We start from the raw sequence: 15,184 nt of genomic DNA on the forward strand, positions 1-15,184 counted from the left end.
AAGAATGTATTATCAGGTTGCAAATTTTCTTACACCTGAAAAAGCAGGTAGAGCCTTTTCATATCACTATTACTTCTGTTTCAACCTGAAGTACATTTTTTTGCATATGTTTGAATGAAAAATCTTGTGGCCAATATTTTAAAAACATATAAGCATACATGCATTCACATTTTTTAAGAAAGTTGTAATGTTTTATACATGTACTGTAACATTATATTATTTTTGTGTTTTAAGGAGGCTTGGATCCTTTACTAAGGGGTCTACTAGCACATTCAGCAAAACTGCAGGTGCAAGATCAGCTACTGAATGAGGAACTAACAGAGAAACTGTTTGTGTTATCCAATAAAGGTTCACTTGATTTAGCATCATTAAATTTACAACGTGGCCGTGATCATGGACTCCCAGGTCTACTGATTTTTCTTGAATTTTCTCTCAGTTGGTAACTGAATTATAGCTGCTTATATTTGAGATGTAATAGTAACCTTTTAAATAATAGCTTTAGTAATCAGAAAAGTCACTTAAGCCTCTTTTAAAATGGTAAGTGGCTAATATTTCTAACTTTGATGGAAACAAAATATTCCCCAGTATTTGAAATTAAAATGACCTGTTCAGGCTGGAATCTGGAAGAGCAGTATTATTGACTGGATCTGGGTATGCTTAATGTAGGTACTTGAGGCTTGTTCTTGCTGGAATCAGCTTCAGAGGAGTGGGATTTCTGCCTTGCAGCAGCCACTTGCTATTGGCAGGCTGCCCCACCCTATGGAACAAGTCAACTTAGACACAATCTCATTGGCTCAACGAACTGTAGAAGGTGTTGAGGTGTCTCCAGAAGTGGTCTTCTTTGGGTGTACACCTCTTTTTGAGTAATATTATATGTTTGTGCCTGGTTTTTTGCACTGGATTTCTTACTCTAGTCTGAACTAACTGAACAGTCAAGGAATGTTAGCCCATCAGGCCATGAGTATATCAGCATAGAGAAAGACTGTGGGAGCTTAGTTCAGTTTGATTGCACCAGCTGCTAAAACACACAGCAGGTTCACAGTCCTTTATAAAAACCTTTTACAAGCATGCCACTCCTTCTGAGAGCAGAGCCAGAAATCCTCAGCATGGTAAACATGGCCTCTTGCTTTTTGGTTTCTAAAACTGTGTCCTGACTCCCTGCCTGATCAGACTGCTTGTCTGCATGACTAAGGAACAAACCTGGCTGCCCTTCTGTGCCCCGAGCTGATGTCCCATCCATGGAGTTAGGACTGAGTGACTGTCAAAGGGCTTTACATCTCTGGGTGACAACCAGGTCTGTTTCTCTTGTGCAACCCTGCAGATAGGAATACACAAGTTGTTGGCCCTGGACAGTAGAAATTAAGTCTTACTCCAGCTTGGAGCTTAAAGCTCTAGGCTACATGAGGGCAGAAATGGAGGTTTGATCTCTGGGACCAGAAATTGAGGTTTTATTAGGAGATAAAAGGTGGTTAATACCAATGATGTAAAAGAAATACATTTCTGGAGAGCTGGACATGTGCCCTAGGACACTCTCCTTAGTAAAGTGCTTTAGTTACTAACTTAATTCAGGTTGCCTCTTGCCCGCTCTTCACTTATGTATTCCTAGTCTGAGAATCTGAAGACACAGTACATGCTGCTATTATCTGTTATCACATTTTCATTGCTTAAATATGGGAAAATTGTTTTAAACTTTTGCTTTCCTTCATGCAAATGATGTAGAAATAGCATATCCTGTAGTTTCATGTCCTGCAATAAATTTCCCTATCAAATTAACCAATAATAATGGGCCTATTTTAAAACTGCCCATGGCTATGATTAAGGTTGTCAGAATCTAGTGCTTATAAAATTACTAATGTCATGTATCGTGCTTAACAGCCAAGTCTAATCTTCCTTTTAACATAATATTTACAGGTTATAATGACTGGCGAGAATTCTGTGGCTTGCCAAAACTGGAAACTCAAACTGACCTGAACACAGTAATAACCAATCACAATGTCACGAAAAAAATACTGGAATTGTACCATAATCCTAGCAATATTGATGTTTGGCTTGGTGGTCTGGTTGAAGACTTTCTTCCAGGTGCTAGAACTGGTCCCCTGTTTGCATGTATAATTGGAAAGCAAATGAAAGCACTAAGGGATGGTGACCGGTGAGTTTATTCACACCGTTGAATCATTTGTGCAATATGCAGAAGTAAAGCAGATTTTACAGATGTGAAGATGCTTCCCAGAACAGAAGACAACATGACACCTAAACAGGCTTTAAACAAATAATTCCCTGCCACTTCCAGGTTTTAAAATTCACTCCAGATTTTTTGGGTGAACTTTTGCTTATTCGTCTTTGGTCTGTATATAATTTCAATTCCAGATGACATGGAGATTGTTTCTGTGGTACTGAGATGTATCACAGAGTGCCAGGTTGGCAGGGACCTCAAGGGTCATCTGGTCCAACCTTTTTAAGTAATACTATAGTTTATATTAGATGGCTCAGCACCCTGTCAAGCTGAGACTTTAAACTGTCCAATGTGGAGGAATCTACCACCTTTCTTGGGAGACTATTCCAATGTTTGACTGTCCTCATGGTGAAAATTTGCCTCTTGTGTTCAATCAGAATCTTCCCAGGAGCAACTTGTGCCCATTACCCCTTGTCTTTTCCATGTGACTCTTCGTAAATAAGGAGTCCCCATCTTCTTGGTAGCCACAATTTAAGTACCAGAACATGGTAATAATGTCTCCCTGAAGCCTTCTTTTCTCAAGGCTGAGCAAACTGGGTTTTCAGCTTTGAGAAAAGCAAGCTTAGGGCAGATGCCCACCTTTATTCTGCCAATGGAAATTCAGTGTCACCAGCAGTTATTTGTGCCGGGGGCAGCTAAATTCTCTATGGGATGATGTAGTACTGTGCAGGTTTTAGCTAACCCTGAGGCCTGCTCTGTGATCAGGGTCCTTAACTGGAATAACCTCAACATTTTTTGTGACAAGAGCAAAGTCAGAAGGGATAGCCAGAAAGCTGTAATTCAGTCTTCCTAAAGGGGGAAATAAAAACACCATATACCTGGTTTTATGTGAACTGGGACTACAGAGCGCTCACAGAATTGCCTTATTGGGCACAGCATAGTATGTCTTCTCACACAAGCCAGCACAACTGCTACCAGGATCTTGTGCCAGTTCAACCCTCCACACCAGAAAGGCAGGAGGAATGCAGCTTCAGGTCACAAAGGTGTGTAAGATGCAGTTTATATCTTACTTCTGCTTTTAAAGCCATAATAAAACCAACCCTTTGGGTATTTTTAATTTCCATCATATACTTGTGGCAGTAATTTTGAAGCTCATGAGAAGACTAATTTTAAACTGCTCACACAACGCTAGTGTGTTTTAAGTACACCTGGTCCTTACACTCACCTTTAAGCTCCACTCATAAATCACAGTTTTGAAAAAAAAACATTATGTAAATAAGCATCCGGGGCAGAATTTTAATCTGAACTTGAAAAAATGTTGATTAATTAGCTCACAGGAAAAAGTGATGTTAATCATAAAGGTGGTATCTTATTAGCACAAACTCTCTACTCAACAAACATTTGACTCAGCTGTATTAAAAATGTGGTTGAAAGTCTTCTAAATTGTGATAGGATACTTGACCCTATCTGGGGAAGGATAAACTATCAAGGCCCTTCCAGCCTTGTTTCCATTATTCAGTGCCTTATGATACTTCTTGTTATTCATGTGTTATGATACTGCTAGCATTAATTAAGTGTAAGCATAATTTAACACTAACTTCCTTGAGAAAAGGGCGTTCTAATAATAAAATAATTACCCAGGTTTCTTCTACAAAATTTGTGTGATCTAACTTATATATGAAATGGTATTGTCAATAATACTGTGATAAGGAATTATGTAAGAGAATTTAGAAATGTATAAAAACATGTTACATTAGTTATACAATAAGTAGAAGAATGGACAAGTCTAAACATTCATTGTGGTGCCTTTTTAGGGTATTGGGTTTATTTATATCTGAACTAGTTACACTACATGCTTACTAAACACCCCAACTGACATGCCAGTAAGTAGGGGTTTAAAAACATCTCTTCTAATGTACTTGTTTAAGTCCAGAAATCAACGCTAAGTGGATTTTTTGACTGATTGAACTCCATCCCGATAGCCTTAAAATCTTTAGTCAGTAATATGCAAAATATGAAGGGATTTCTTTTTCCAATGTACTAATTTCAGACACTGTCTTAACATCAAGTCAAATCACCTGAAACAAATTGCTTCTGTTCCATCGGCTTTGACTTTCTTTTTACTGTTTTTTCCCACTCAGAACCTTTCTGTGATCTCAGGATTTACAGTAGTTGGGTAAAAATTCTGAATCTGACTTTGTAATTCTTTGGATAAGTAGAATAGATTTTCATGTACATTAAAAGGGAAAGCATGGGTGTGTAGGAAAGTTGAGTGGAGCAAAGTCTCTGATGGAACAGTCATTGAGGTTTCATTCTCACACTAGCCTTTTTGTGGCTTTCAAGTTGGGTATGTAAGACTGCAGATCATGGTGCTTACTTTTATTATTGTTGTGTCCACCTACACTTTGCTGTAATTCTTTAGGCTTCTACATAGGGTACTGTGAAAGTAAGAATAAGCAGTGCTTTGAATTTGATCCTTTACAAATGTTTTATCAATCTTTCCAGATTTTGGTGGGAAAATGATAATGTGTTCACAGAAGCTCAAAAGCACGAACTCAAAAAACACTCATTGTCCCGCGTGATTTGTGACAATACAGGGATCTCTGAAGTGCCAGCAGATGCCTTTCAACTTGGGAAGTTTCCACAGGATTTCAAGCATTGTGACAATATACCTGGGATTAATTTAGAAGCTTGGCAAGAATTCTATCAGGAAGGTAATCTAGTAAAAACCACTCTTTTCTGATGAAAGGGGTGAGTAATCAGCAGCTATAGCACTGATCTTGGTTGTGGGAGGTCTTGAGTGACTGCTCTGTTGCAAATCTTTAGTAGATCTTTAGATCTACACTTAGAAATGTGATCTAGGTCTCTTCTCCTTTCTCAACTTCCTCTGTAAAACACATACTGTTCACTAGCTTCATTCTGATAATATGAATGGCTTGTGAGATATCCAGACACTATGGCAACTGGGGCAGGAGTTCTTAGAAAGACAGAAAATATGAACTAAGAACTCTGCAGAACATACTGTTAGAAGATAATGTTAATTTTACAAGGATTGTAAATCAAAACTTGAGGTATTCCATGTAAGCTCTTGTCCAGAAATTAACAATTAAATTCTTAAAACATGTGAGTGATTTCACTTAAGTTAATTTATAGTAGTTATGGAGAATAATGTCCATTTTCAAGGTTAAAGTGGTAGTTTTTTAAGACCTTGTAATACAGTATTTTTATTTGTAGAGGAAATATGTGGAACACCAAAGAGTGTGGAAAATGGTGATTTTGTACAATGTTCAGAATTTGGAAAATCTACAGTGACTTATTTCTGTCAGTATGGATTTCAGTTACAAGGAGAAGAGCAACTAACCTGCACAAGTAAAGGATGGAACTTTGAGGCTCCTGTTTGCATAGGTATCTGTTTTTTCTTGTTGTTCCTGAATTTTTTAAAAAAACAAAATCCAGTACAGCTCATCAGAATTTAACTCCCTCCTGTGTGCTCTTGTAGTCAACCTTATGGGTTTGTAGCTACTCTAATTTGATAACACAAAATTCTCCTTGCTTCAGAATTGCTATCTCAGTCTTTATCCATCCTGATCCAGTAATCAGGTTGATGGTAAGTAAATGTCACAAAAAATTGCTAATTAAGCAAAAATGAATCTATTAACAATGAGTAGGGAAAAAAAGCAAGTGGCAAATCAGAATTATACATTGGTTCTTCCAACATTCAACATGACAGCAATACAGTTGTCACATTCCTAGCATTGTTTCACTGAATGCTCTAGATACAAAATGAGCACCACTAGTTCATGTATCATCCTACTAAGCTAAGCAAAAGTGAGAAAGAAAACAATACTGTGAAGTGAATAAGTGAAATTAAGCAAATTAAGTCTCACTTCAGTTCCAACTTCCCTCCCCAAAATAGTTATGAAAAGTTTTGCCAGAAGGGAATTACTTCTGCAAGTATAAAAGTAGAGCAGGTGAAGAAAAGAGTAAAAAGGTATTGTCTTTTGACATTTCATACATGTTTTCAGGGAAATACTTTTTGATTATTTTGATATTTTCTTTCTTCTCCCTTCCTTTTGCCTTATTTTTACCATTGAACAGAATAGAACAGGAAGAAAGGGAATGTGACAAATATTCCACTAAAAGACCTTAGTTCTTCACAGCTCTGAAGGACGAATTCTCTCTGTTCACATTTCAAATGTGTGCTTTTAATGCTGGGTGTGTATCTATGTATTTATATTTTATTAGATATATTTGTGTATATAAATATAAATACACATATACACTCAAACTGCTCAGCTTTATAGGAGTATGAAAGAAAATGAAACCTGAAAAGGCCATAATCAGGAATATATTATGGACAGTGGTAAATTAATTTGAATTCAAGTGCTGAAGCTGATCTGCAATAAAGTTGGCTTATCAGTATTTCTATGACAGCAGAATAGAAAGATATTCATTCTAATTGTATACCTGGTATGGAAAAAGTCAAATGAAATTTGCAGCCTTTCCCTTTATTCAAATCCTATTTATCAACTGAATTCTACCCACATAAATGCCATATAAAGTAATAAAGCTTCTAAACTAATTATAATAAAATACTTTCAGCAAACTGAATAAATAAGTTACATGAATGAATCATTCCTTGTCCTAGTTTCTTTAAATATGTTCAGGAATGTAAACAAAAGACTGTATATCTGCCATAAGAAAACAAGCTGCTGCATACATTAAATAAGCCATGCCTTTATTAGAAGAAAACCATAAAAACCCACTTATGCAGATGCCACTTGAGTTTTACAGTAGAAAGCACTTTGCTCCATGCATGTCTGTGCAATGTGTTCTCATTCTTTTAAATGATCAGAAAATTAGGAATAAGTCAAGCAATATAATGAGGAGGATAGAGCTTAACATTTCTGCAGATGTTTTCAAATTATATGCTGCTCTGGAAAAGGAAGAGTGGCCTGCTGGCAAAAGCATAGGAAGCTGGGAGCTGTTAATTCCTGCTTACTAACTCTGTCTTTCACAAAATGATTTCTATTGATTCAGGAAGTCACTTAATGCTAGGCTATGCTACCCCTTCTTTTATATCATTATCTAACTCTTTATAGATAACTCTATTTAAATAAAGTACTGCTCTCTTTGTGTAGTAGGGTAGGCTAGTAAGATCTGACATGCACTATTTCATGGTGGAAAAAAGAGTTAGCTTTTTAACAGGTAGCATGAATAAGCTGAAATAACATTCGAATTACAGTACAGGGCACGCCTGTGCAGGTGCCTGTGCCTCCCAGACGATGGTGAAGCCTCTGGGAGTTAACCGAAAATGTAGTCTTGAAGGGATTAGTATTTATTCAGGAATGTTTATCCTGAACAACGGATTATTTTTCTCCTTCAGAGAGGCTGTATGAGAGTTAGTGTTTCTTAAGGATTTTGACATTTAAAGTTATGCCTTGCATGATTAGTATTTTGACTGTCTCATTTGATTGTTAGCTTTGGACACAGCTACTGCATTGCATTAAAATTTAAGATAGGATCAGGCTTGATCCTAATTCCAGTGAGAGAATTCCCTAAGTAATCTGAGTGACAATGCAGAGCTAAGTCAGTAAATCATTCCTACAGGGTTGGTTTCTAATACTGATTTAAAAGAGCTTCTTAGCCCAAAGTGACAGATCAAACATTGTAGCAGGGAAGAAAGAGAAAGGAATATAAACAAAAAGAGAAGACGGTCAAGATTGAGCTGCTTGCCCCTATATGGGCTTGCAGTGCTTCCCAGGACCACGGATTAGAGACATTAAACAAGCTGGCAAGTATTATACAAGTTTAACGTGAATCTATCTAAAACAGTTCTGGACACCTCTCTTGAGGCAACAACTCTTGCAAGTAAATATTACACAGACAGAGGAAAGATGCAGAAATATTTAAAAGACTCCATTCTTTCACTCACACCAACTCCCATTTCTCCACAAAATATGAGAGAGACATGTTCTAAATGGCTGCAGGGACAGTGTGTTTATGTATTTTTTCCAATGTTTAATTGTTTATCTGCTCATCATTCTGTCAGAAAATTGTTATTTCACAGAATTTATAGGGCATGTAGAAACAACTGTCTTTGCAGCAATATCACAAATCACCATTGTAAATTTTGTATTCAAAGCTAACTTGAGTCCTTGGCTCCTCAAAATCATGCCTTGAAGTGTATAGAACTATGTCAGTGTTATTATTTTCACTACCTCTATAGAGCGCATTATGGAAAAAGTTTAGACAGGAACTCAAAGTCTTAAGACATAAACATGTGCAAGAAAAACTCTGAAGTTTACAGTTTACATTTTTGAAAATTCAGCCAGTTGCCACTTGTAGCTTTTGGTGGATTTCTGAAACAGCACTTTTTCATTCCATCATTTCCAGCTTAATGACAAAATTCAAACCACACCAAAACCATGTTTCTGCTTTAAACAGTATCTATGTGTCATTGCTAGCGTGCAATACCTTTCATTTATGAATACTTGTAGAAGGTGTGTATCAGAAAGTAGCGATCCTTTAATTTATGATTACTGATCAATGTGTATTGATTTTTGCAGACATTAATGAATGTGAAAATGAAATAAATCCACCATGCTTTCCTTCTGCTAAATGCATTAACACAAAAGGCAGCTACAAATGTCTCTGAAGATGGAAGAACATGCATCAGGAATGCTTGTGAATCTACTATCCATTAAAAATGTCTCCGTTCTGTGATTAAATATGGAGAAAAGAAACAGGTTTCTAGCAGGGTTTTACATTGTTTCTCTGTACATACTCATGCATTTTTTGCTGCCGTTTCTCATATTGTTTCAATTGAGAAAGCAGTAGTTAATGATCTACTTGACAGTAGATTACTCCCAAAAATATTTTTATTAATAAGTGAAATAAGAATTTTGCCAACAATCAACTGTGTTCTGGCTTGTTAAATTTCCATATTAAAAAGACATATGACAAACTTATATATAACATCTTCTCTGTGTTTTTACTTCAGCTGATATAATATGTTTTTATCAAAGTCACTGGGTGTTTTTTTGATCTGTTGTTACTGCATTTTTAAGGACATCATTCATAAGGCCCAGCTAATTTCACCATATATTTAGAATGAGGTTTTGAGCTTTGACAAAAAAGGCAGCACGATGCTTTTCCATACCAAAAAGCTGATTACAATAAATGAGCAGCTGAAATTTAGCAGTAATAAGAATTTGGGGATCTGCAGTATAGAGGGATTTAAAATTATGAGAGCACTTCACATTATTATGAGCATTTCAATCTTCAAAACCAAAGCACTCTTAAAATTTTGAAGAGCTCTAGTAATGCTAACTATTCAATACTGCAAATCTATATAACCTTCTATCCTGTTTTTATTGATGGAATTCATCCGTAGGCTCAAGGCTTTCTTTTCTGAATTTGGATAGTGGTTTTGACTTAAATGGAAACTTGTATAGGGTAACTTTACTCACGAAGTTGATTCATTGAGTTGCCTCAAATGGAAGTTGCTCAGCCGTTACCAATTCGGTCCATTGTTTGTATGTTTTATAAGTTTAAATAAAAGTATGGACAGAAAAGTTCCATCTTTCTATCTGTGCATACGCTAAATACGATAAAACAACTGTCATGTTGACACACAGTGAAGCTATTTAAAATGTGTGTGCAGTGCCTCTAAGATGAAGTAGCCTCAAACTAATAATTTGTGAGGGATAAGCCATTAGGCAGAAACTTTTCAGGTTAAAGTGTGTCATATGATTAAATAATTATGTGTTCCTACCCTTAGGACATCGGAAATAAGCTTGCTTTCATAAATCCTATTTTCTTTGATGTGATCTCAAATTTAAAAGGAATCTTGATGCATTTAGCCACATTAAAAAAAGAGTTAAAAAAAACACCAAACAAAACCAAACCAACCAAACAAACAAAAAACTCCCCCAAAAAAACAACAAACTCAAACCAAACCAACAAACAAATATAAGACATGAAGAACTTAAAACAGGTATATTAAAAATACTTTCGGCCAGCACACTAGCATGTGTTTACATGATGGATGAGGATTATCTAAGGGCTCATGGGAAACTTGTAATTCAATAAGCAATGCAGTTTGGACCTTACTTTTAAAATTACATTATAAATCCATGAAAAATACATCCTTCTGTTAAAATTCTGAAACTTTAATGAGATCTTTGAGCGCTATTACAATAAGAATACATTAGGCATTAAAGGGATAAAACCCTATGACCCTATTGTGTGAGTGCCCTCAGTCTTCCTGCTGTCCATGCTGTGGACAGAAAAAGAACAATATTGTGCTCTTATCTTGTAAATTGAGTAGAGATTTAATTTTGTCATTATAAGTGTCACAAGGAATTAACATGAATGAGCGAATAGGTTTAAAATTAAAGATCAGTATAAGTAAGCATGAAGGAGTCTCCTCTTCATTTCTGTAGTGTGGACGAGCAGGTTAATATTACCTCCAACACTTAATACTGCAGCAAATAAAATTTCAAACTGGGAAGAAACTGTTTCACTCTACCGTGTTGTTTCTCTCAGTGCTAACAATTACTTGTCTGTTTCAATGCCTACATTCATGTATATTCATGTATATTCAGTCCCTTTCTTACTTTTTAAAGATACACAATCCTACTCACTTTCACTTGCAAATTCTACATTTTTTAATGAAGACCATTAGTCTCAACATTCTGGAAACCTTGCTCTGGAAAACCTTGGTTTTCCTCCCACTCAGTTTCATTCAGCTGTTGCTAACAGTTGGTCAACAGATGACACTACTTTTACTGTTGTCACTTCAGTAGCTATCCTCTTCTATCTTCATGACAGCTTTTAGCCTTGAGATTATACTGTATCTGTTTTTCTTTTGAATTTGTGTTTACATTTGATTGATGGCTTCTTAATATTACAGCTTAAGGACTGACCGTAGATCTTTTCCATATCCAGTTTAACCAATTTGTATGGTGCACATATAAAAAAACCCACAACCGATTTCACTCCCTTTGGCTTGATCAGAAGACAACTCCCACTAATAAATTATCCTTAACTGTTAAGGATGTTATTTCACATAAAATATTTTCAGTGTAAATCTGAATGAAAGTGAGACATATTGATTAATTTGGTTAAAAATGAAAAGCAGTGATAGTGAGACCCTGTTCTGGTTATACACTTCATGGTTTCTTGTGAATATGTGTAGCAAATGCTCCATTTTGGGAAAAGGTGGTCACAAATACTTTCAATCAATGGGTTTACCTAGTTTATTTAAAATTTCTGATAAAATTGTCAACAAAAGTGTCAGTATATTGGTGTGTATGTTCTCATCTTTCATTTCTCTCACACTGAATGGGGGTTGGACTAGATGATCTTTTGAGGTCCCTTCCAACCCCTAAGATTCTGTGATTCTGTGTAAGAAACCCAGCTGCCAAATAGATTGAAAATTGCATTTCATTACTATGTAACTTCATGGTAAGGAACGATGTCCTGAAACCATAAGAAGTTTGCTTTGTGTGCTGAATAGTACCTGAATAAGGACTCAATGATTTGAGACATCTCTCACCATTCCTTGCCACAGTAGTAGTCCATGCTCCACTGATTTTTCTTTCCCCACGTACACAAAACACAATGTAAGGTTCTCCCTAGGCTGACAGGGTACAGCCATGCTGTGATCCACCTGAAGTTGCACTCCCAAAGCCTTCTGCCTGTAATGTGTGCTTTCGTTTCTACAGATTCCATGCAAAGTTGATTTCAGGCTGCCTATTAACTTTAACCATTTTGCTCTAAGCTTTGCCTTGAATCTGGAATTGTTGTTTGATGTTATCAAAACAAGAGCAAAGGCAGCAGAGACCTGGCCATATGTCATAATCCCTCAACAAGAATGCTTTCTGGTGTGGAGCATGCAAGCACAACTGCTCTTGCCAACAAGTAATCTACAGTGGCAGCAGATTTTGTCACTAGCCCAATCTGAAGGCACTGCTGACCATGAGTGTCTATTTAGACTTTGAGTTTTTTCTCTCTTCTGCCTGGGTACGTGGGTGAGTCCGAGTAAGAACCCGTTATCCCCATTGTTATAAAATATGATTCATTTTATTACTACATTGAGTTTGAAGGTACTACTCCAGTTGTAAATTTAACCAACTTTTTATCTTATTTATTTAATATTCAATGATTTCTTTTCTTCTGTGTAGAATTTCTCCCCTTGATTCTTTCTCTGCATAGTCAATTAGTAGCAGACATGAAGTTACCAACTTTTGAACTTCTGAGATATTTTTTTTCAGACTACAATGGTTAGACTTCGTAAAGCTTTCTATTTGCTTATTCTAGAATGCAACAGAAGACATTCAACATCTTTTCAATTTCCATTGATCACGGTGAATTAAACTGAAATAGCATTGCAAATATTCAGTGAAGTTGCTGAGTTCAAGAAAGGGAAACAGTTTCTTTCGATATGCATTTTTAAATTAGATTCTGTCCACTTCTTGCTGTTTTTACACTTCTACCTGAGTAATGCCGACAATACCAATCTGGGATTTGACAGATTAGGCCTTGGGCATCCCTCTCAGACCACGCTTTACCAGTTACTTTTTGACCCACTGTAATCTAAAAGAATCAAGTTATTGAGGTCTGTAGGTGAGATTGTGTCACCTGACTTTAAGGGGATGGACAGATTCTTTTGGGGATCCTCAGCAGAATGATGACAGCGCTAAGTTGTAGTTACAATTAAAGCTTTCTTTATCTGACAGAACATTATAATTAGCATAACATAGAATTTTATAGCCACACAGGATTTTTTTAAACAGAATCAGCATAGCACAGTTTTATAAGTAGTGTAGCACAGAACTTTACAGCACAGCTTAGTTTGTGGTTCCTAATAACATGGACCCTCTGCAGACCAGGCCAAATCTTAATACTTTGCTTGCCATAAAAAATGTAACAATCCTAATCTAGAGTCAAAAACAGGTAAAAGAATATGAGCCACTCATTCGGTCCTTGGAGAAAGACAAAGGTGGAGACACCCCTGGTCATGAAGATTACAGGTCTTGTTTTCTGGCAGCAGTTCCAGTCCAAGTCCCTCTCAGGAGTTGTAACTGCTAAATTTTATAGACAGTGCTCTGTGGGCTGCTACCCTTCCCTGTCCTGTGATGGGGTCATCACAACCTCAGTGGGCAAGTGCCTGGGACCTTCACAGCTGGTAAGGAAGGATGAAGTCAGCCTGAAACCCAGGAACCTTTATATCAATAGGGAAGGGGAGAAGAATTCTGCCTGGTACACAGAATCTTCAAGACCTGATGAGGAGGGAAAGAGGCCTGATTCATGATCAGCTGAGTAACAGAGTATGGCAATTTGCCTTATAAAATGGTGTTACTTATGCTAACCATATTACCAGGGGTGAGGAGCAAGGAGTACCAGTCACAGATCAGAAGGAATAACCATGGCAATAACATTTGCGGCACTGAATCGTCTCTCTTGAAGTATCAGTTAATCTGTGCAACTCTGGAAAGTACTATCAACTGCTCTTTCTAAGAATTCTTTTTAATTCCTTTTTTTGTAGTGAAGGTGTGTGTTATCCCAGCACAAAATAATTTAGTCTCAGGATTCTTCACAGTCATTCAGCCCAAAACATTGTCATTGGCTTCCTAATTTTAATTTGCTTTAATTTTTCTTTTGAATTTTGTGACAATGACAAATAGTAAACTTTGGATAAATATTCTTGCCTTATTGCCTGCTTTAAGTGCTTTGTCAAAAGAACATTAGTCCTGAAAATTATATTCCTTTAAACTTTGCTGAAATTTTAATATTGGACAAACTTTCTTCTCTGTGCTACAAGATGCAGAATTCTTTAAGTAGTGACTCATCACAGCAAGTGCTGTGTCTGCAAAGTCACTGGGTATTCTCAGCACTACATCCTGCAGGGGTAAGAAAAACAGCTAAAAAAGTAACTTATGACATTTTTGTCAAAATTAGAAGAAAAATTATTTGAGAAAATTTTGCTATAAATGCTGAATTTTTACCCTAGATTCTGTGCTATTGAGATATTTGTAAAAAATGATATTTTGACATTCAGAATGTTTTGTCCTGTGGATGGATTCTTGTCTTTGTAAACATTTAACTGAGAAACTAAGATGGATATTGAGCCATATGCAGGAGAAGGTAAAGAGAGTATATTGAAGCAAGAGTGCAGCACTTCAATTTAATTATGTATTAAACTCAAACCACAATTTTATTCCACTAATGACTGAGATGTGTAAAAGCAAAATGAAATGTTTGAATTAAATCAGAATAGATGGCTCTTGCAATCTTTAGCAGATATATTCTTTTGTGACATGTCCCCTTGTATTACATTGTTACATTGAAAAATAAAACTATATTATGATTTTTATTATTATTTATGGCAGGGTTTTTTGACATTTCAGCATACATAAGGAAAATTTTATACATTCATAGTAAGTTGAAGAGCATTGGCAATGACAAAGTGAAGTTACCAGTGTCATAAATTTTTTAAATCTCCTGCAGGGCTTTTGGTGAAAAGCTAATGAGGAATTAACATTCACAAGGAGCAAATGAACTTGGTGTACCTCTCTTCAGAAGTCTGTCGGTCACACAGTTATATCCTTTCAATACTGAAATTCAAAATGAACTGGCAATGAGACTTCCAAAGTTGGAAGGTGACCTTTATTTTACATGGTGTGCTACACGGCACTGGAAGCATACACATCTGCTGAGCTGACAGATGTTTGCCCACTCACAAGACAGCAAACCAATTTCACTAGGATACAAATAGCAGCTGAAGATGCATTGCATACTCAACACTGCAGGGGCACAAATTCCACACTCCAGAAAAGCTTTGTCACTTTATCGCCATGTACCTGTTTGTACTCGATTGCACTTCTCTTTGCATCAGAAGGACAGCACCATAGAGTGAAAAAGATGCTCTGGCATTTTACACAGCAAAACAATTTTGTTGGGATGGGCTTCTGGAATACCTGCCAGCCCATGTGCTGAAGCCTA

The 15,184-nt window shown here is 36.5% G+C and overlaps 1 protein-coding gene across 1 annotated transcript in view; it reads left to right on the top strand.

Moving 5' to 3' along the window:
* Nucleotides 1-8,831, top strand: part of TPO (thyroid peroxidase) — a 39,504-nt gene extending 30,673 nt beyond the window's left edge. The window contains exons 9-13 of the mRNA XM_051613791.1: nt 235-405; nt 1,912-2,149; nt 4,679-4,887; nt 5,408-5,578; nt 8,743-8,831. Coding sequence (XP_051469751.1) covers nt 235-405; nt 1,912-2,149; nt 4,679-4,887; nt 5,408-5,578; nt 8,743-8,831 — 878 coding nt within the window. The remainder of the gene's footprint in view (nt 1-234; nt 406-1,911; nt 2,150-4,678; nt 4,888-5,407; nt 5,579-8,742) is intronic.
* The last annotated feature ends 6,353 nt before the right edge of the window (nt 8,832-15,184 follow it).

The sequence above is a fragment of the Apus apus genome, chromosome 3 (genome assembly GCF_020740795.1).
Source record: "Apus apus isolate bApuApu2 chromosome 3, bApuApu2.pri.cur, whole genome shotgun sequence".
Taxonomy (NCBI): Eukaryota; Metazoa; Chordata; class Aves; order Apodiformes; family Apodidae; genus Apus; species Apus apus.